General features: G+C 53.9%; 5 protein-coding genes across 5 annotated transcripts; 1 reads left to right on the forward strand and 4 right to left on the reverse strand.

Annotated features, from left to right (window-relative positions):
• Positions 1–171: 171 nt before the first annotated feature.
• PG997_012833 (short chain dehydrogenase domain-containing protein) lies at positions 172–1,364 on the forward strand (the record flags this gene model as incomplete). The annotated part of the gene is made up of 2 exons (XM_066817147.1): positions 172–303; positions 369–1,364. Coding segments are annotated over 2 exons (1,128 nt in total), but the record flags the coding sequence as incomplete, so codon positions are not given.
• Positions 1,365–2,564: 1,200 nt separating this feature from the next.
• Positions 2,565–3,818, reverse strand: PG997_012834 (uncharacterized protein; the record flags this gene model as incomplete). Its single annotated transcript, XM_066817148.1, has 2 exons — positions 2,565–3,250; positions 3,422–3,818. 2 exons carry the CDS (start codon positions 3,816–3,818, stop codon positions 2,565–2,567), a joined length of 1,083 nt encoding a protein of 360 aa, XP_066662840.1.
• A 946-nt stretch (positions 3,819–4,764) lies between these two features.
• PG997_012835 (uncharacterized protein) lies at positions 4,765–6,070 on the reverse strand (the record flags this gene model as incomplete). Its single annotated transcript, XM_066817149.1, has 3 exons — positions 4,765–4,917; positions 4,968–5,770; positions 5,818–6,070. The coding sequence occupies 3 exons, from the start codon at positions 6,068–6,070 to the stop codon at positions 4,765–4,767; spliced, it is 1,209 nt and encodes a 402-aa protein (XP_066662841.1).
• A 3,376-nt stretch (positions 6,071–9,446) lies between these two features.
• PG997_012836 (glycoside hydrolase family 16 protein) lies at positions 9,447–10,782 on the reverse strand (the record flags this gene model as incomplete). Its single annotated transcript, XM_066817150.1, is given in 3 exon segments — positions 9,447–9,644; positions 9,659–10,126; positions 10,258–10,782. 3 exon segments carry the CDS (start codon positions 10,780–10,782, stop codon positions 9,447–9,449), a joined length of 1,191 nt encoding a protein of 396 aa, XP_066662842.1.
• A 1,937-nt stretch (positions 10,783–12,719) lies between these two features.
• PG997_012837 (uncharacterized protein) lies at positions 12,720–15,530 on the reverse strand (the record flags this gene model as incomplete). Its single annotated transcript, XM_066817151.1, has 4 exons — positions 15,365–15,530; positions 13,501–15,125; positions 12,919–13,469; positions 12,720–12,858 (listed from the first exon to the last, which is right to left on the reverse strand). Exons 1-4 carry the CDS (start codon positions 15,522–15,524, stop codon positions 12,720–12,722), a joined length of 2,475 nt encoding a protein of 824 aa, XP_066662843.1. The 5' UTR covers positions 15,525–15,530.
• Positions 15,531–21,579: the final 6,049 nt, after the last annotated feature.

A 21,579-nucleotide genomic window follows, 5' to 3' on the forward strand; every position in this document is an offset into this window, starting at 1 on the left:
CAACCCCCTGTAAGGCTAAATTAAGCAACTGCAGCCAACGAAATAATGTCAATTAACCCCCCTTGCATTGGCCTGATTCTAGTTCCATGTGCGCGGTCGCTATTTGTTCTGCGGTTTCGTAACTGTGTCTGGTGCTGACTGGCGTCAATATAAGTAATGATCCCTTGAAGAAGTCCACCCTGTCTCTTGTCCACCTCCATGTCTTCCTACTTCTATATCGCTGTAGCCGTGGTTGTTGCACTTATCTCGGTTCTCGCCATGGGTCTCTTCGGTGGAGGCAACCACATGCCCGTTGATGGCAAGGTCAGTAAGAGCCCAAAGCTGTACGATGCTATGCCTTGGAGTGTGCGCTGACTCTACCTGCCCAGACCATCTTGGTTACGGGTGCTACCGAGGGAATGGGCCGTTGTGCCGCCCGTCAGCTCGCCGCCAAAGGTGCCAATGTCATTGTCGTCTCGCGGAACGTTGCCAGGCTCGAGGAGACGGTGGCGGAGATCAAGGTAAGCATCCCTATAGATATCTGGACCGAAAACATTCCATACTCGACGCTAACATTTCGTCTCAAGTCCGCTGCCAAGAACCCGCAGACTCAGCGCTTCCACTACATCTCGGCGGATGTCTCCAAGTCCGACTACGCCCGGTCGCTGATCGCCGAAGCCGTCGCTTGGAACAATGGCCAGTCCCTGGATATCGTCTGGTGCATTGCCGGCAAGTCGACCCCCGACTACTGGTTCGAGGCCCCGCTGTCTCTGTCGAGGGAGCAGATGGACATCAACTACTGGGGCAGCGCCGAGATGGCCCACGCGATACTGCGCGAGTGGTGCGCGCCTGATGCGCCCGTGGTCCCCGAGCCGAAGCACCTGATCTTCACTGCGTCCGTTGTGGCTTTCTTCCCCGTCATCGGCTACGGCCCCTACAGCCCGCCCAAGGCGGCGCTGCGGGCGCTGGCCGACACGCTGGTCCAGGAGCTCGAGGTGTACCCTCAGAACGTCAAGGTGCACGTCGTGTTCCCCGGCGGTATCAAGAGCCCCGGCTTTGACCGGGAGAACCAGACGAAGCCCGAGATCACCAAGATCATCGAGGCCGACGACCCGGTCCAGACGCCCGAGGAGGTCGCCTCCAAGGCGATCCAAGGGTTGGAGAACGGCAACTACTTTGTCACGGTGGGCTTGCTCGGTCAGTTTTTCCGATGGAGCGCCCAGGGCGGGTCGCCCAGAAACAACTGGATCGTGGACTACGTCGTTGGTGGTGTCACCCAAATCGCTTGGTTGTTCGCTCTGCCTGACATTTACGGCAAGATCAGGAAGTTCGCGAAGAAAAATGGACACCCAGGAAGCTACAGGAACAAGGCGAATGGTGTATGATTGGCAAGGAGTTGATGAGTTCTCCCAAGTACGAAGGCCTATGTAGCGAGACTATGTAAATGCTTACTGATGAACCCTTGTGGTCGTTATGATAACCATCTTGCCATTATCTTAGTTTCCACCATCACTTGTTAGATTCCTTAGCTGATGCGGCTGAAGTTGGAGTAACACTGTCGTCATCTTGTCCAGGCGCGCTGGATTCTGAAGTAGGTTCGGCTGGTGCCGAGACTGTCCTGTTCTGCGCAGGAGTTCTGGCTCCCGGGGATGATGAGACTGTGGTGGAAACTGCATCACTCATATTCATTGCTGGTGCTCCAGAGTCAGTGGGATAGGTGGCTGAAGAACTTGCGCTTGAGCGGCACGTTATCTGTCCAGAGTTGGTTATTGTTGCTCCCTTGCGGCCGCGGTCGAACTTGGATGCACCGTCATTGGTCCATGGGGATTATACGGTACGTTATCTGGGCTACCCATTTGCGAGTTATGTAAATCGTTGTAAGCCTTGCCCCTGCGGGCAGCTTCTCTCGCCACGTCCTGGTCCTGCTGTTGCTCGTCTGCACCCTACTTGTTAGCTAAACCATGTAAGGGGAGATTGAAAAAGTCTTACCAGGTGTATGATTTCTGGCTCGTACGTGACTAAGGTTGTTCATCCGTGCGGGTGGTGGTGAATCACAGCAGCACATCCTAGTTGAAATAGCGACGAGAGTGCAGAACTTGCTTGCTAGGTGAATTCGATCTGAGAATGGAATATGCTCGATATTGCTGGCAATGCCTACTTCCCATCTCTGGATTGTGGACAATGCTTTTTACAATTTCAATATTGGAAGGCACGACCTATATCGTCAAGTCATGTCGCATGCTCATAATCGCTGCTTCCTAGTCAACCTGACTTTCATCTCACCCACCATCCTTTCCAAGTGTGCTAGTCACCTACCTCAAAGATGTCCCAAATCCATGATAGATATTAAGATCCTCCTGGACTTCCCTGGGATATCTGTTGACTGATCCAGACTACTTGTACGCTGCCAAATCTGTATGAGCAAATATGAATCAGCCCTTGACCTAACACTTAGAGTTGACTCTCTGACTCCCCCTCCGTCATGGACGTAACAAGACATGGAAGAAACGGAAGAGGCAGGGTGGAATGAATTGACGTTGAATAAGCTACTATCAGTTGTGAGTGGAAATTAATAAAGCAATGACTTACGCCGCCGTCGCCGCAAAAACCTCGACCCGCCGCGCCTTGCTCAGCGTGCTGAGCGCGAGGCAGAACAGTAGTGTGAAGACGCACACGAGCCCGATCTTGGCGTTGTTATTCTGCACGCTGTACAGGATGACCATGGACGCCAGGGGGTCGCCGACCCGACCAGCGCCCCCACGACCCGGTTCACGAAGTCGTGGTGGTACAGATGCACGCCGAAGTCGTTGTCGTCGCCCGGCATCGTCAGGGCGCTCTCGAGGTCTTTCGGTAGCGTTTTCTAAGGGAAGTTTGGGAATACGCGTCAGCTCTATTTGGTGGCCACTGGAAAGGGGCATGCTATGCATCCGTGAGATGCAACAACAAGGCAACAAAAACATCGTCATGCCTCTCTCTTTCTTGCATACTTTATGTCGCTTGCAGAGGCAGTGCACTGCCCGGAAGAACGGCTCCACGAGCCAGGTCGAGAGGAAGTCGTTTTCCTCCTCCTTGCCGTCGAGCAGCACCAGGTCGTGCGCGTTCTCGCGGGCGTAGGCGGCCGGGCCCTCGACGCCCGCGAGGTCGAGCGACTGGAAGGCGCCGAGGCGGTCGTTGAGGGACGAGGACCCGATGATCTTGGACATCTCCTTGCGCTGCTCCTCGGTCGGCGGCGCGAGGCTGGCCATCTGCGAGTACTGCAACAGCGCGGAGTCTGGTTCGGTGGTTGGTGGTACACTACCGGTTAGCATACTGCTCAGTTTTATCTATCGCCTTTTCATCCAACGCTACCCAATGAAGCCACAGGGGTGCTTGAGGCGGATACATGCGAGTAAGACAGGGGAACGGATAAGGGGACTAGCAGCGATAACAACAACAAACGTACAATACTCCCCCAACCTCTCCCGAATCTCCAACGCCACCTCCCACTGCCGGCTCCCCCGGTGCAGCGCCGGCTCGCTCAGCACCAGCCAGTTCCAGTCGCAATCCGTACGCTCGGGCCGGCCCGTCTCGAGGTCGCGCCGCCGCTGCCGCTCCAGCTCGCGCTCGAGGTGGCTCAGCTCCGCCTGCAGGTACAGCACGTTGAGCGCCGCGAGCCGCTTGAACCGGCGCGCGATGCCCGTCTGCGTCTGCGACCAGAACTGCGCGAGGAAGGGGTAGCCCTTGGGATGGTGACGGAACGCCGTCGTTGCTGCTGGTTGCTTCGGTTCGTCGGTGGAGGTGGGAGGTAGGGGCGGCGATGATGATGCTGCTGCTGCTGTCGGTTCGGCTTCTGATGCCATGGCTGCGGTGAGTTGAGGATGTTCTTATCAGAGTTGTCGGTTTTCTCTTCTTCGGATGCAGAGTTCGTTCGTGATGAACTATGGCAACGCTCGTTGAAACGCCGCTGGGATCGTAGGCAACTACATAGGGAGAGATGGACAAGACCACAAGGCTATGGACAGGAGGACATAGCCACCCATACACTTGACCGCTCTGAACTCATGGGGTACCGGCTCGAATCTGTGCAATGACAGCGAACACTCGGTTTTTGCCGGATACCAACAAGCAAGCCTTGCCCTCGAAGCACATTGGGCGAGTCGGGTCTCACAGGCTGTGCCTTGATGGTTCACCACATCCGAGCAGCAAACAGTTACGTAACCCTGGTTTCACAAATGTCATGGCCTTGAACCAACCATTGCTGGTGGTGGAGGCATCCCATATTGGTTACCTAACATCGTAGCTAACCCGCGTATATGTATAAATTTATGTTCATGAATGAATGGTATTGGTATATATAGTCTAAATGCAATCATGCAATCCTCGGTATTAAAAAAGAATAATGCTGAACCCCCAATGAGCGTCCCTCCTGTTTCCTCCAGCATGTAGCAAGTTTGTCATCCATCATAATGATTCCTTCGTCAAGAAAAGTCCCACCCAAACAAATAACCCGCAACCTATGGAAATGCAAATGTAAAATGACCGGTATACCCTAAGACCCTGCGGTGCCGTTCCCCCAGCGCGTGCTGTCGTGGAGAATAAAAGGGGATAGCCTCAAATCTAAATGGTCAAGCAACCCCATGGTATCATCCCAGTATCCAACTTGAACAAGAACATTATCGAAGAATAAAGAGGAAGAGAAGCAAAAGACAAAAGAAAATGACGTAGAAAATGAGATATCCGAACCACAAGATTCTTTTGTCCTTGTCTTCCGGATTCTTCTCCTCACGGGCGTTTTCTCACGCAGTCTCACTTGCACAGGAGTTTCTGTGACACCTTGCCCATCGTGTCCTTGGTCTTTTCCCACAATCCGTTCGTCTTCTTCTCCCCGTCCGCGGGCTTGCCTTCGGCAAGCCTGCCTCTCTTGGAGTCGCCGCCGATGTTAACGGGGGCTTTCTGCTTCTGTTTGGTGGGGGAGCGGTGGTGCCCGGAGGGCATCCACCGAGGGTGACCGTCAGCAGCTGAGGTGCGCCGTCAAAGACAGTACCGGCCTGGTCCTGGCCGTCGCCAGGAGCGACATCGTCGTAGGGGAAGGCGTACCCGCGGGCGTTTTGGTTGTTCTCGTGTACGACGCGCGAGTAGTGGTTGGTGATGTTGTTCTTGTAATAGTTGGCCACTTTCTCGCCGAGCGGCTGGTTCGAGTTGGTCAGCAGCGTGGAGCGGTTGAAGGCCGCAGCCAGGCGCGGGATGACGGCCAGCTTGGCCTGGTTCTGGTCCGTCGCGAAGGGGCCGGTGCTGCAGGTGAAGATGTCCTGGGCCGTCGGTTTCGCGTAGACGCCGGCGTCGCCAAAGTCCAGCTTTCCGTTCACGACCTTGCCCTTGACGTTGCCGGCGGCGGCCTGCGTGTTGATGGTGAGCTCCTCCTTGGTGTACTTGTCCCACACCTGGTCCACATAGGGCTGGTAGTAGTTTTTGAACAACCCGGGGGAGATGACGTCGCCGGCGTTGGGGCTCAGCGCGCGCAGGTTCTTGCCGTTGGGACCCTTGATGACCAGCTTGTCCCAGCCCTTGCCGTCCTTGGCGTGCTGGGCTTCGAGCCCTTTGCAGATGGCATCCAGACCACCTTGGTTCAGACCACCTACACTCTGGACCTTGCCCTGCTCGTTCTTCAGTTCGAGCGCGATGGGCAGTGACACAAAATCAACATAGCTAATGTTAACGAAGAGCTGGTCCTTGTTGTAAGTGAACTCGCAGAACCCCCAGTTGGTGTTGTAGTTGGGGTCTGCTGTGTTGTTCACGGCAGGTTCAACCAGAGCTGGGCCAGGGTTGACGGTGAATTTCAGTTCTCCATCGACCGCAAACCAGATGCGACCCCGGCGATTTGAGGAATCGTGACCTTCGTCGTTGATCCAGGCGCGCCCAAGGAAATGGCACAGTCGGCAGTCAAGGCAGCTTGAGGTTTCGAGGGGCTGTCAGGGTGGTAGACTGTTTTCCCGTCCGATTGCATCAACAGGACACGGTTGTTACGGTTGAGGTCCAGCCCTGTGATGTATGCGCGGACATTGGACGACTGGGTGTTGTTTTTGAGGGCGATCTCTGTGGTTGGCTTCGTCATCTTGACAAATTGGCTCAGGATCCTGCAGTGACGATGGGTATTTTACTCCGGTATAGTGTATATAGGACAGCCAAAGCAAGGCAAGTTGAAGATGGTAGTGAGAGAGCGAGAGAGAATGTAGACTATTGGAATGGGAAAGGAGACGTTCTAGAAGTCTTTAAATTCCAAGGACCGAAGACGGGACAACATAACAAAAGGACGGCCCAATCCCCTGGTTGGGAACCCTGTCCAGCGTGTTCATGCATGTGCTCGATATTCCATGCTCAGCAGCAGTCAACTTGTGACCTTGGAACAGGTCATATTAGAGGCAGTAAAGGCTTGTGCAGGCACATTGACCTAACAACGATACGTAAGCTGAAAACCTGGATTTTTGTGCAGAGTGCCGGCTCTGGCTCTGGATAGGCCAGTTTCTGGGGCAAGCAGCGAATAGCGAGGATGGCGAAGGCCATTAGCCATGCTCTCCCATGGATGGGTACCGAATGATGTGATGAACGTGGGTCACCCGGGCCATGCACGATGTTGCGCCGGCGATCTTGCCAAGGCTGGCTGACATGGAAAGTCAGGAACGGGCGGCGGAGACATGGCAGCAAATCGCATTCTGACAGCTCACCATCTTGGGAATTTTAGCGATGGGCAGGAGCGCTGGACGTCACAGCAACCAAGCAGCCGATTGATTGAGAGACCCATGCCAAGGGGGAAAAGGAAACAAAAAGGAGATGAGAGAGATCCGGCAACCGACCGAGGCGTGGGTGGTCCCCGGGCAGGAGAGACATTGGGTGGGCTCTGACAGGTTGGAACAGCATCCCAACTTTCAAGTTGGCCGGGCATGAATGGGCGGCTGTAAAGAGACACGGAATGACGTTGCCGATGAAACATCGTCACGAATCAATCTCCATCTAGAAGACGACAGTGGAGCCGCTATTGCCCGTGGGCCCGATCCCGTACTGGCCCTCCAGTGATTAGCTGCCTGGGCTGGTTAGCTGTATGCTTCTTCGATATTAGCACCTTTTGAAGAGCCGGCGCTAGAAGAGCATTAGCATGGTATTGGTAATGGGACAGCTGGCTCTTCTCTCTCTCTCTCAGCCTATGCAGGGAAAGACAGCACGCGCGTAAAGGGTGGTGGTGTTGGTGTCGATGTCTCGGAGGATATTGCCCAGAAAGAAGCTGATGTGCTGAAGGCGAGACCACATGGCCGAGCCTCCCCGACTAGAGAACCATCCAAGACTGTATACGTCCGAGTGTCCACGGCGGCGGCGCCAAGGTTCCTCTGTCATGCTTGGCTCGAATGTCAAGCCGGCCGTTAGAAGTCACATTGATAATGCAGGCAAACTTATTCGGCAATCTCGCAAAGTCGAAACACGTCGCGGCCGACAGAAGGCTGGCAGCATGATCTGAAGACGGGCTGTATGGCCTTCAAGGATGGTGGTCGGTTGGGTCTCGCGGTAAGACACAGCATCCCGAAAATCCAAATAGACTCTTGCTAGCAGCAATTGTTCATATCAGCTGAGCCTGCATTTTCCAACAGCTCCGACAGCAAGTAAAGTAGGTAACTTATGAATCCTTGGCGTGTCGTGCTGGGCTGAACTGGGCTGGGCTGGGGCGGACTGGACTGCCCCGACCCGTCTTGAAAGAAAAAAAAATGCCCGAGTCGATCATGGCGGGAAGAAGGATGGTGGAGCAGTTGGAGGATCGTTTGAAAGATCGTATCGTGGGGTCTGTCCAGGGCGGCGGGTATCAATGGGCTTGCCGTCACCCATCTGTGCACTAAGTTTAAGAAGTACATTCGGGACACACTGGTTGATTGAAGGCAGCAACAGCTTCTGGGCACAGTGCTTGTAACCCGCCGCTTCCTGCCCTGGAACAACCTTGGGAAAACTCCACGATGATCTTCCACCTGCATATTTCTCCAACTGCGGCAGCCAGCATCCCCTCATTCTTCTTGCTGGCTATCCTCGTCACGTTCTCCATTCTCCAATATCAAGGCTGCAGCACCTGAGCTCCCCAAAGGGGCAGGTGGGGGGAGGACGCCGAGGTGGCCTGCAATTTGCTCTTCGACTTTTGCTGACTGGTTCGGCCGAGCGACTGACTGACAGGATGGTGGTCAATCTACCTCGGGCCTGTGTTACCATTCTTCGGTCCCTACTCGGTGCCCTCCAACAGCGTCCCCCGCCTTCTGTCTCACCCGAGCCCCCGGAAGAAGTGGTCACCAGGGCAGGCACGACAGGCAGTGTTGGTAAGAAATAGAGTTCGTGTCATGCCCTCTGTCATGAACCATCCAGCCACCCGACAGCCCAACTTTTCGGCCTATTTTTAATATCCTACACAAACACACGCACACATACACACACAGGCGCAATCGGCGGCAGCAAGGGATAGCCGGGGATCCTCAACCCAATTGACCTTTGATCTAGACGGCGAATGGCCGTTCGCGCGCACTCCAAGCTGAGACAGGGAACTGTCATCAACATGACCACTCAGCTGTTTTTAAAAAAATCACGATGAAACGAAGTTGATATACATCACCTGCTGCCCAACGAGCGACCTGCGCGCCGAAATAATGACACAATGTTTCTGACTGATCACTGCTGCGACAGCCGCCACTCGCTACCTCCCGGCCGTAGTGCTTGAAGAGAAGAGAGGGAGAAAGAGGGAGAACACGCCCTTGGCCTGGACGCCATAACGAAAGCCTCAGTGCGGAGGAATACCGTAAGTACAAATATAACTCACGATACGCACTTTTTGCGTAATGCAGTTTCCAACACTCGACTTCTGCATGATGGACGCATAGTCATACTGATACTTGCATGTCAATGCAAACGCTAGTCGTGACATGTGACGATGCAGGTTTGCTGGAGAGTCGTGCTCTATCATTGGATGAAATGCACATATCAGTAGGATTCCCAACTTCCTTACCATGCCCAACACTTTCCCTCTTGACCGAATGCATGAGAGCCCTTATTCAAAATTTACACCTACTATACTGTCGATACCATTGTTCTGCATCTCATAAGCGTTGCCATGGTTGGATCCTGGGCCTCCTGGGCCCTATGTTGCTCGATGCTCCCGGCAGTATGGCTGTGGAGCGGCTATAATAAAAGAAAGATGGCCATCCCTTCCGACGGTCTGGCCTCCAGGAGGCGAGCGCAAGATCGTCGAGCATATCTCCAGGGACTAGTGCCATAAGCACCAACGATGCGCCCCTGCGCCCCTGAAGAGAGGCAACAACATGACGAGAACACATCCCGAAAGCAAACAATCGCCCATGACATCAAACAACTCGAAACCCTCCCCAAACGCCCGAACTCCATGCTCTTTACTCAAGAGAAGCGAAGCTATGCTGCCATATATACATACATCGTCGTCGTCATCATCAACATTATAACCCAACTATACAGATAGCAGCCCCGAGTGCCACGACCAGAGCTAGGGCGCCCATTCTCCCCATTGCCACCGAAGGACTTGCCGCATTGCGGTGTCCATCTCCATTATTATTGCCCTGGCCATTAGCATTATCACCTCCTCCATTGTCACTCCCGCCCGAACCCGGATCAGAAAAGAAACCCCCTCGATCCCTCTCCGGGATCGTACACACCGTCTTGCCCCCGCCGGGGCCCTTTCGCACCTACTCCGCGCCTCCTTGCCACGCGTGGCGTTGGACGAGTTGTAATACGCCTTGACGTAACTAACGACGGACCGCGCGTCCGCGGCCGGCGGGCCGGCCGACCAGCCCGGGTTGCCGTTGCTCCAGTGGGACAGCAGGAGGTTGCCGCCCACCGACGGGATCCCGTCCCCTGCCATGGCGGCCAGGACCGTACCGTCGGCGTAGAAGACGACGCGGTCCGCCAGGAAGTCGATGCGGTACTCGTGGAAGCCCGCCGTGGGGTCGAAGGGCAGCTCGCGCTTCTGGAACGTGCCCGTGTCCGACCGCGAGGCGTCGTAGCCCGCCGCCCGGGACTGCGCCGTCTGCAGCACCAGGTTGACCGGGTACGAGTTGTTGGTGCGGTTGAACTCGTGCGAGAGGAACTCGATGTCGATTTCTTGCGTATCGTTGAAATACTATGAGCGTATTTTTTCGGTCAGTTGCGAACAAGAGCCACAAGAGTAAAGAGAAAGGTATAAAACATGTAGAGGAGGTCTCCGCAAGGGGGCCATGGCGCAAAAGATCTGTGATAGGAAAGAATACATACCCAGAAGAAAGCCGTGCATGTCCCCGGCACGTCCGTCACCTTGAGTCCCACCCTGTACGTGCCGTGAAAGTAGTCCTGTCCCATCGTCGCGATCTCGGCGTTCTGCACCATGCCGTCGACGACCTTGCTCCCGACGACGAGCTGCAAGCCGCAATTATCATTATTACTAATTTTACTGTTCTTTGCCGTCGTCGCGATGATATCAGACCGGGCATTCCCCGTGACGTACGCCTCGCCGAACGGCCCCCGCGCGGTGCTCGCGGTCTTGTCAAAGGCCTGGCGGGCCCAGCGCTGCGGGCCCTTGTAGTCGTCGCCGAAGTAGTCGACCCGCGTGAAGTCGCTCTCGAGCAGCTCCGAAAAGACGATGTCGGATTCCGCCCCGCCGCTTGTCGTCGTCGTCGTCGAGTACCCGCACTCGCAGTCCGCCGCGGTCGGTAGGGGATGTAGGAGGAATAATAACAGCGGCCACAACAGCGACACCCACGAGACCGAGGTAGTCGCTAAAGGCCGCCGTGTTATGTGCATATGTCTGATTCCCATAGCAGATAGATATATACCTTGTTTTGGTTCCACAGGAGCTGAAAAGAATCAGATATCGAGGAAAATAGTGAAAATTCGCCACATTAATAGGCTCGACGTGAAACAGTCGTGACCCCTTTTGCGTTTAGGCAGAAAACAAAGTCGTGAACTCGAGCGAAGAGCCGGGACTCGATAATTTTTTGTTGGTTTTACGCACATCAGCAGTTACATGACGAGAAACATTGAATACAACAAGAAGAAAACCAACAGGAAGAAAGAATTCGAGTTGGACTGAACCACACGCGCCGCGGAAGAGGGATCAAGGCGACGCCGTGACACAAAGAAAGAGCAGCAAACTCCCTTGCACGCCTACCAGCGTCCAAGCTTCATGTATTCACCCGTGTCCCCCATTCGAAGAAGTAATAACCAAATTAAGCTAATCTGCCAATAAGAAGGAACGAGAAAAAAAAGCAATAGCCAGTCATGCCCCCTGGCCCCCAAGATCTCGTGCGATACTGCAGCACGACGAGGGGCTATCTACTTGTAAGTGTAGATACGCTTACTACGCGCCGTTGCAGATGCGAAACAGCCCAAAGCCATTTTAGCATGTAGTATAATGTAGAAACAGTCGGGGAGAAAATAGCTAGCAAGCATGACGGGATGTGTCAATCCGTTCCACCCGTAGCCATTTGCATTTTTTCTTCTTTTGCCGGCGTGGAATTAGAAGAAAACTCTCCCGCGCAAAAAGGAAGCAACACATGCAGAACAAGACGAGAAGAAGAAGAAGAGGAAAATCGCAAGTAATAATCTTGGCGGGTGCCAATCTACCGCAAAGCAGAGCCCGAGAAGCAAAAGGATGGAAACACAGCTATCAACGCGTGAACCGATGCCGCTACCCGCGTATCCTGGGAACGGACCTCATAGCTACATGCAGGAATCCGTATTCCTCGCGGGGAGAGGGGAGTAAGTGTAAGTAGCAAGCCCTTGCAAGAACTGGGGGATGTCCAAGCCACCGTGGGAACGGCATCCCTTACAGTTGTAATATCCCATCTACTGGCCAGCGGAGTATAGCCTTTGCCATATTCGGTCTAAGATGAAGAATGGCTCGTTGGCGACTCTGGGGCTGTCTACTGGATTGTTGTCACAACCCTTGGGAAAGATGCACATGAGTTAGATTGCGGTCTTTACAGCTTCATAGTCGGTGCAAATCACATCATGGCAAAGCAACTGGAGACTCAGGAGAGAAGCGATGATGCATTCGAATCAAGGATGAGATATCTATACACACAAAAGGGCTTCAAAGGTTCCAACATGTCCATTTCAATCTGGCGTGTGCCCTATCCCTCTGAGCTCTAGGCTTGCATTAATATCCGGGTCCCCCACCTGCCATGCCCGTATACATCTGAGAGATCCGCCCAAGCCCGTGCCCGTAAGAGGTGTTAGGAAAAAGAGTGTGAGGAAATGACAACGCAAAGGCTGCTGCTTCTTGGAGAATATTGTTGAACAAGGTATCTGAAAACGACGACGAGAAGAGGAGAGGAAATCAAACAACGACAGAGGCAATTAGAAGACAGATAAAGTGCCGTAGCTAATAGGACAAGAGGGGAAACGAATTCCGAAAATGGACCAGCCAACGCTTCACACATTAGGTTTTGCGCGTACGGCGCTGATATTCCCCCTCTCTGCTGGACCGCCAGAGATCCTGGCGTGCCAGCCTAACCGTCCTGATTACCGGTGACCCTGAGAATGCAGACGTTTGATGCAAAGACAATCGCAAAAGCAAACGAACTCCTCATTCTCCGCCACGCCAGCCAGTCCAAACCGTACGCGCACGACGACGACGAAAAAAATCAAACGCGAGAGGTATATGCCAAGGAAAAACTCATGACCGAGGAAACAACAACACCGACAGAATAAGGAAATCGTGGGTCTCGTCAAAATATCTAATACACGCTATCCTCATCGGCACCTTGAGACGTCATCGACGGAGTCGACACATTCGACGACGCCTCAACATCATCGACGTACCCAATGAGTGCTTGGGAGTGTAGCTGGAAGGATTCGCCCATAAGACGGGTGATGCTGCGAATGGACGTTAGCACAGGGTCGCAACCAGAAACAAAAACGAGAGCGGCAACTTACCCCCAGACAACTACCTCTGACAACATGGAACCCCACAGACCAGCAACAGTCGAGCTCAGCTGACCAGGGTTGGGGCTTTCGGAATCATTCTCGAACAGCGAACGGACCTTCATATACATCGCTCCTTCCTCTTCAGTCGCGGCTTCTTCGTCATGTTCCAGACGGTAAAGCCACAGAGTCAGGATGATCATGAGGTCCATGCCGCAAAGAGGATGCTCGATACTCCAATTCGTAGGCGAAGTGCGAGCGACCCAGCGTACTCCCTGGCGAACAGCCGTTTCAATGCAGTTGTAGCATTCTTGGATCACCTTGATCATCTCGCTGGATCGCCTCACCTTGTCGCGCGCATTTGACATGGCGGCCGCGACCTCGTACGGGTCATGGTACCGCAGAGCCTCTTGCACCGTTTTCAAGTCAACCTCGAGGCGGGCCCGCGCGTTGCGGAACATAGCTTTGGCATTGAATATCAACGGGTGACCCTTGTGAGGAGCGCTGAGAGGAACCGTATCAACCTCGGGCTCGCAGAGATCGAGAGATTTCTCCCCACGTCTCTAGAGCCAGTCTGAGCTTGTATTCGGTCACGACGTCTTGCAGAGCCTCAGGGCTACGCTTGTGGTACCAGACTTCCAGGAACAAGGCGTTGATCATAACACGCGTCGCAAAGGCACTGTACTTCAAGGTCTCACCCTGGAACAAGTTATCGTGCGCCGACATGAATGTAACGGCAGGGGATCCTTTGAGCTGTTCTTGCCAGGCGGCCTCGTCCGTCACCTTGGAGTTCCAGAGGGCTTCGGAGGAAGGCAATTGCAGATCTTCGAACTCGTTGAAGCTAATAGCAGGCGTGTGGTTGTACGTCAGAGTGAGCAAGCCGAAGAAGATGTAGACGGCATAGTACGTGCGACGGCAGCCTTCATCTTCAACCCATTCATTCCGCGTAGGGAAGGTTCCAACACGAGCCTCTTGCCTCAGCTTCAGTTCGTAGCGATTGCCAGCAACCATGTTGGCAAGGAGACTCTTGATGGAGCAAGCCCACTCAAGACCCTTGGGGTCGCCACTCCAGCTGGCGAAAACCATGTTGAGCAGAGAGCTTTGCATGGTCCAGAGAGGGCATTTGCGAGAGCTGAAGTTCTCCTTGTTCTGCAGGAACTCGTTGACGAGGACCTTGGAGCCGATATGAAGCATGTAGGCTTGATCTTGGTCAAAAGCATACAAAGCACCGATAGAAAGGGCTGCCATCAAAAGAGCCGGGGAGCACTCTGTGGGTTTGAATGAAGCAGGGTGCAGGAATGGTAGGTGGTGGTGAAACAGGCCGAAGTACGTTGCGAGGTAGCGATTCAGAGATCCTAGGCTGGGAAAGCGGAAGCCCTCGGGAATGGCGCGCTCTGTATCATGTGCTCGGATGTTGTCCAATATGATATTCCGTTCGTCGTCACTGAGAACCTGAGGAGCCTTGAAGCCGGAAGGAGACTTGGACGGGTCAGCATTTGCAAGATAACGACGATGGGGCGGGCATGTTGGAGTAGGCCTTGTGGTGGCACCAGTTGAGGAAGGGGGTATAGAGCTCAATATCGATTGCACAACAGGCACGGAACCGTTGCAGGTTTGACCAGAGGCCATGGAAGGGGTGATCGGTACGGACGGAAGCCCAGAACCAGGTTGCAAATGGGCATAAGCGGTACTCACACTGGCGAAAGAATGCTGGTCGAAGGAACCAGAGGCGCTGGACGTGATGGAGTGAGCCTTGGGCTCTGCCGCGGCTTGGGGCATGAAGCTATCCCACTGAACACCATGGGGAGGCATTGACTCGGACGGATAACCAACGGCTGGTTCCAGGATGGGAGGACCGTTCTGGGTGTAAGTCATTCCGGACATCGCTGAGGAACCCTCGTAAGGACTACTGCCGTTGCGCATAGCAGCTGTGGCCTTGTGGTGAAGATCAGCGACAAGCATGGCGGCAGTTTCGACGTCAAAGACACCTTCGCTGCTGGCCTCAATTTGCTCAAGCGCGGCGTTGTCGATGGCGAGAGACTGCTTCGCGGGACCTGACAGAGCTCGTGGAGCCTTGGGGCCGGCGCGTCGTTTGCCGTCGCTGTGTAGAGGAACACCTCCATCCTTTGCGTGAACAGTGCGATCATGGCGAAGGAGGAGATCGCGTCGCACGAAGGTACTTCTACACTTCATACACTTGAAAGGACGCTCCTTGGTGTCTATTGATGAGAACTGGTTAGTAGGACACCCCAAAAGTTGATCGCGATGAGGGGTAGCACATGCATCGCGCGCTTGTGCATGATGGCGTTGAGGGGTAACGGGAGCGGGAGACGCGAGTCAGGTGTTCCGCATGAGGGGGAGGGGGGAGTAAACCGAGCTTTCTTTGGGAATGGGCAGGTCATGAGGGGCTGCGATGCGACAAAGGATAATAATAATAATAATAAAAATCGCAACATACGTGATCGTTCATGTCTGCTTCTGTGCTCGCTCCTACTGAATGCCCTGTTGCAGTACTGGCACTTGTACTTCCTGTCTGGTTGCGCGAGAGAGGTCTTTCGGGTGGCCGGAGTTGCTGAGGCGTCCGTGGGAGGCACGACTGCCGCGTTGGCGCCGGGCATCTTGACAAGGTCCGGCGAGGTCTGGTGGGTGATTGCGGATGACAATCGAATGTCGACGGCGGCGACGTAGAATGGATGCCGGTGCAGAGAAGTGTGGGCGAAGGACTGGTCAAGAAATTGGCGAACGTGTCGCTGGGTTCAAGATGTGGCGCGTCTCGCTTCTTTTCTTCTTCTTGTTCTCTACGTGTGCAGTCGAATCGAACGGCTCAACGTTTACGACGACGGCAGATGTGGAAAACTGGCTACGGCTGATTCTCCCGAAAGGTTGTGATTGACTGAAGAGCCCTTACAGACCGATAGTTGAGTATCGTCTATCTCTCTTGGAAACTGCTCTTCTTCTCCTCGCTCGCACGCGCGCTCCCGTGGGGTTTAAAGTGTGTCTTCTTGACTCGTCTGGACGTAGTTGGTCATTTGTATCGCTATGCGGGTCATGGAATGGAATGTGGTAAAAGAGTGCGGCCAGGGCCTATTAAATTAGTCAGGATACACAAGAGTACCAGATTATGGGTGATGCGCTCGTCCTGTAAAATAGGCGACGCGACTTTGGAGGGGGGATGGGTTGAAGATTTGCGATTGTTGAGAAGCTTGAGCAAGCGAGGGGTTGATGGAAATGATCGAACAAGAAATCTGGGAAAAAAAGGAGGGGGAGGGCGAGGTCAAAAGCTCGGGCTGGGCCTGCTGGGGAGAGAGTCTGGGCTGGGTAGAGCGAGAGGGAGGGGAGTGAGTGGGAAAGTCTGAAGAGGGACGAGGGACAGGCAGAGACGGAGAGGAAGACACACAGTACCGCGCCTTACTGTATGGCAGGACAGGCCATTGCAGCGGCGGACGGACAGTGCAGTGGAAGAAACAGGGAAGCGAAAGAATGTACTCACCTACAGTACCGGACTGAATGGGTCTCTCCTCCCGCACGCTGCTGTTGCTGGCTGTTGCGCAGGCTCTGGGCCCTCCAAATCTACTAGGATTGCGGGTGTGCCGTATGTGTTGTCTCTTGAGGGTGTCGGGTCTTAATGCAATTTGTACTGTGGGTTGGCTGGCATTGATTGAATGCTTTTTGGGGCTGGCCTTTGGGTGCTGGCTGCGGTTCAATCGATTCAATGTGGTATTTTTACTACGCGCACCTGCATCCAATGTACTTGCTGCCTGTGTCAGCTTTGCCAACAGCTACCCAGTGCTCCTCACCCCCCTACGAACGAATGCGACGCCAGGCCGCAAAGCAAATTGGGACTTCCAGCGCCGCAGCGGGCGCAGGAGGAATGTACACCCAAGGCACTGTGTTTTTCCTGTCGCAGAGTGTAGCTAACCTGGTAGCTAGCCCACCGAGCTGCGCGGGCGCATTTGAGATTGATGGATAGAGGGAGGGGGAAATCTTTCTGGAGGGGCAGAGGGCGGCGGCAGAGGGGGAGGGGGGTTGGCCGCGTCGATACGATGGGCGAAGAAAACGATAACTGTGGAAGGTGGACAAGCAGGCCCCTCGAGTTATTCGTACAGTGGGCACAGTAAGAGTTTGGGCGGTCGGAGAGAATGTGCGAATGTTACGAGGGGCATTCAATACGGTCGGGTCGGTCAGGTCTTGGAGAGAGCTGTGCGTGCATGTGGTTTAGCGCATCAACTACCCCCTGGACAGCGAACCTACGATTTAGTGGATTTCGACCTTCTTGTGCTTCTGTCTTGGGGCCTTTCTACAGACCGACCCGACCCTAGGTCGGTACCTTGCACCTGCAAAAAGTAATTCACCGTCATGGCAGGCTTCATGGCCATTATGTGATAGTTTGGCAATGCAGGTCATGTCGGAACGAAGACCATGATCCATGAGCCCAAGATCAATGTTTACCCAGCACAACACAGCACAGCGCAAAGAAGACGAAAGGTGGGGTACGGTTGATGCCATACATCAATTCAATTGATGCCTCCCACCTACAGGGCAGATTCAGAGAGACACTCTGTCCAATCCAACACCGAGAGAATCTTGTTCGGGATCCCAGACTGAGCACTTACCAGTCCATCAACCGATCATCGATAAACGACGTCCCAAACCTTGAGATTCGTAGGAAGAACATGCCTCAGGGCCAGTTACCGTAGCACCTAAGCTTGCTCTAACGGACTCTCTCTCTCACCCGGCTCTGCTACTCTAGGTACGCTCTCTTCCTAGCCGGGCCAGTCACGCAACCAAGTAACACATCAGAGGGGGGCAGCTTTTCCACTTCCCATGAGCTGGGGCACATTAGTTCACCGGGGAACAGGTCCAAAGTCTACGACATCCACTTACTCCATCCACTTTCTGTCGCTGATGTCCGCCCACCCAACCCGGTCTTCCAGAAAACAAATTGAAGAGAATACCGACCTTCCATTCGATCCTTTTTATTATCGTGCCAAAAGCAGCGACAAGCCCAGATAGGCTTAGCCGGACCGACACGAGAAATTGGGCTGGCGTCACACGCCTTCTTTCACCCACTCGCACACCACTTGCTCTCTGCGTTCGAGACGCATCATCGTCCATCCATCCATCCCGTCACCATTGATTAGCCCGGCATGGCCCTCCTTCCGGGCCGTTGTGGGTGCACCTGTGGCCATGGATGATGAAAGTGGCAGCCCAGCCTCTCAGGCATCGCCAGCGCTCCTCCAAAGCGTCACGCACACATGGTCAAGAGACCTGCCTGTCCCCGCTTGCATACCATAACGTACAGTATAGCCCTGTTAAGCCACGAGTGGCTCTCCGTCTCTTTCTTCCCTCCAGACTCGGAAGCTGAGGAGTCGGTTTTGTTCCATTAAAGATGCTTCCATCAGCGTGGGGCATTATTCCTTTTGCTATTCCCAGAGAAGAGGACAGGGGCGGCATGTCAAGGGTACTACTTACATATGTCGTACTACGTGTACGTACCGTTCCCTCCGGGCCAACGCCAGTGAGTGTCATACCTGCCCCTCGTTTCCTGTTCCTGGCCCCCCCGTCTTGAATGCTATTTTGGTTAAAATGTCGAACTCCAATCGAGATAAACGCGTATCAGCATCCTTGGCCCCTCATCTTACTCAGAATCCCCTTGCGGCAAGACGAAGAGTTTTCTCAGAATGCAGTGATAAACCCCTCGCCTCAAGATAGGGGGGGCGGCTGGAAACTTGTGCCAACCATGCGCCCTGTACATTCAATGCCCTCCTCTCAATTGAAGCGGACAGGCATTGGTGGACCACGAAGCAGCCTCGCATGAGGAGGAGTCCAATGCATGCAACTAGGCCTCGGAATCCACTGCTCCCTCACTCTTCGAGCGAGGCAGCCCAAGACATACAAGCCTGTCTTTCCCCCAAAATAGCGCCAGGCGACATCAAAAGTCATTGGCCATTGATCGACGAACTGCTCACCTGCATAACCGAATCCTAGGTGATTTGCCTTGTGTATATACACAGGGCCCATGCCGTAAAATGGATCCTCTCTGCATTGCGGGAGCGAGGCTGGTGCTGCCAGCTCACTTAATCATCCACAGCAGTCCGCGTATCCTTCAACACCGCTCTGGCAGACCTGGATAATATGCCAATACGCCGCATCAATATAGGTTAGGTATTCGATATCGTCTAGGTACTGAGTGTTGCCAGACCGCAACAACAGGATCCCCACATCAACAACATTCCCGGTGTACTACTACTCGTACTCGTGCCGCGTTCACACTTTGTCGCAAGACTTGAATCAATAGTAGAATCTCGGAGACATGGGTTACAACATTGAGATGAGGGGTACATGAGAAGATAGGTAGATGGCATACAAGAAGCATGTGAGCTGAGCGGGGTGGCATGCACCTTGAACGATCCGATAGCCCAAATGGTGAGGGGTCAAGTCAAACGGTTTCATGGGCTCGTTGAGAAAGAGAAGCATGCTGGCACGAATTATCGGCAACATGAGACATTGCCAAACCTCGCCGTAAAATTGAGATGGCTATCGCGCTGCAATAACCGTTTGACTTTTGGCAGTGGACTTTTGTCTTGGAAAAACCAAGCATTTATCAAATAGTCAAGCACCGAGCAAGACACCGCATAGTCTAATACCCATCAATTGACAACACATTGACCTGCCAGAGACACAGTCTGCCTTTGGCAATGGCGGTATGGAGACCCAAGCTTCGATGGAATACTGTCGAGATGTGGCTGGTCGCACTCCTCTGCACAACACACAATGCACAATGATGGCTTCTGAGTGAGGTGCATGCAATTGCGGCGATCAGCCCTGCCTGGGCAGCTGGGGGAGGAGGTCCGGTCCTGGGGAGCCATCTGGGGAGTATACCTCGACATATCGTCGGCATTCAAATTACGATGCGTGGGGAGGGGGAGCTCGTCCACAAAGCTCCATCCTTGGAATCCAATGATGGCAACTTGCATAGCTAATTACCTGCCTACATAATGTACTTACTTACACATGTACCGACTAAAAAGGCGCCGACTTAATTTGTTGGAGCCCGTTGACTTCATCAGTTGTCTTTAATCTCATTACAATGGATTGATGTAAACCTCGGCCGTCTAAGTAAAGAAAGCATATCCTTTTGCCAATCTCTTGCAATGCGCGAGGTTGCAAAGCCTTCCAGAACTTTACGGTTACAGCGGCATCGAAAAGTCCGGTCTGCTGTAATTCTGATTCTATCCGCGCTGATCCTCTCTCGCTCTCTCGCCCCTCTCTCTCTCTCTCTCTCTCTCTCTCGCACACGCCAGCTTCATCAATTGAGGCACGCGATTCATCATTGTCGTCGAGGCTTTCGTTTGGCACCCATCCAACCAAGAAACCCCTCCGGGCCCGGGCGGTATCACCATATTGAGATTAATACCACACGGCTTGTCTTGTCAATAATAGAGAAAACTTTTTCCTTCCATAATTAGAGGAACAAACTTTGTGCCGTTGGATTGGCGAGGAACAGACATGGGATTTGCAGTTATCCTCAAGGTTGGTAAATTACTGTGTAAAGCCACACACTCCACCCTCCACGCCGACTACTTTGCCTGGAAATAACTGCCCCATTGCTGACACGACGGTACAGCCGGATTGCGCCTTCCGCCTTCCTAGGCCAACTTCAGGTGGGCGCCTGTTCCATGACAACTGTCCCACTTGGAGTAATATCGCGACCTGAAGCTCAGACGACGCCTTGACGTTTCTCAAGACCTTCAAACATCAACATTCCGTGCCCACAATCAAGGGGCAGGCTTGCGTTCGAGAACAATTCGATTTCTCCGGCCCTTGCCTGCGCAGGGCCCAAGGCTTTCAGTCTCATCAATTACCGACGGCAATGATGATGCGAGCTGCATGTATTAAAAGCAGCAAATCCACACCACCCGACATCATCGTCGGGCCACAAGGTGGAGGATGGAAGTCAGGACGGAGACCTTGCTGGGTCACGACGCGTTCGAGGGATCAAGGCGCTTCTGCTTTTCGCAACCAAGACCGACACCATCCAGTAGCACCTGTCAGCCTGCCCGTCTCCTGTTTCCTACGCCGGCTCTAGTCGTCCTACTGGCTCTAGCCGTTTCGCGGCCTCTTGTCCGGTAATCACTGGCTTCGTGTAACAAAAGGCGTAAGGCCTCGACAACCCCATCAGGCCCCATTTTCGATAGTGTGCGAGCCCCGCCGAGAAATCGCGGTTCCTCTCCCTTGGGCTTCTCGGTGTCTTCGCCGATTTCTGACGTGGACGAGGCCCGACGATACTCACCGTCCTTCGACTTCCCGATACTCGTTGGCGGTGAGGTGAGAAGCCAGTATAACAAACATTGATTGTCGGTGTGCATAGGTGGGTTATTCAGCCTGTCTGCCCGCTTTCGTGCAGTTCCTGGCCCGAGTTGTGCATATGTCAGCACGGTGCGAATCTGTCGCGACAGAAACTGACCAGGGGAAAGAGAAAGTGGGCAAGGTTTTGCAAAAAGTACTGAGGTAATCCCGGAAAACGAGGGCCTGGGGCTCGCGGGATCGATCCGGGCCCACGTGCGCGTCCAGCTCCTCTTCTAGTAACTAGCACGCGTCTTGCCGATCCGGGTTTAATTGACCAGCTGGGGGAATGTGCCGCGCTCCATGCTAGTCGTCGTCTGTTAATCA

This window comes from Apiospora hydei (assembly GCF_038363865.1).
Source record: "Apiospora hydei strain CBS 114990 chromosome Unknown utg000009l_segment0_segment0, whole genome shotgun sequence".
Taxonomy (NCBI): domain Eukaryota; kingdom Fungi; phylum Ascomycota; class Sordariomycetes; order Amphisphaeriales; family Apiosporaceae; genus Apiospora; species Apiospora hydei.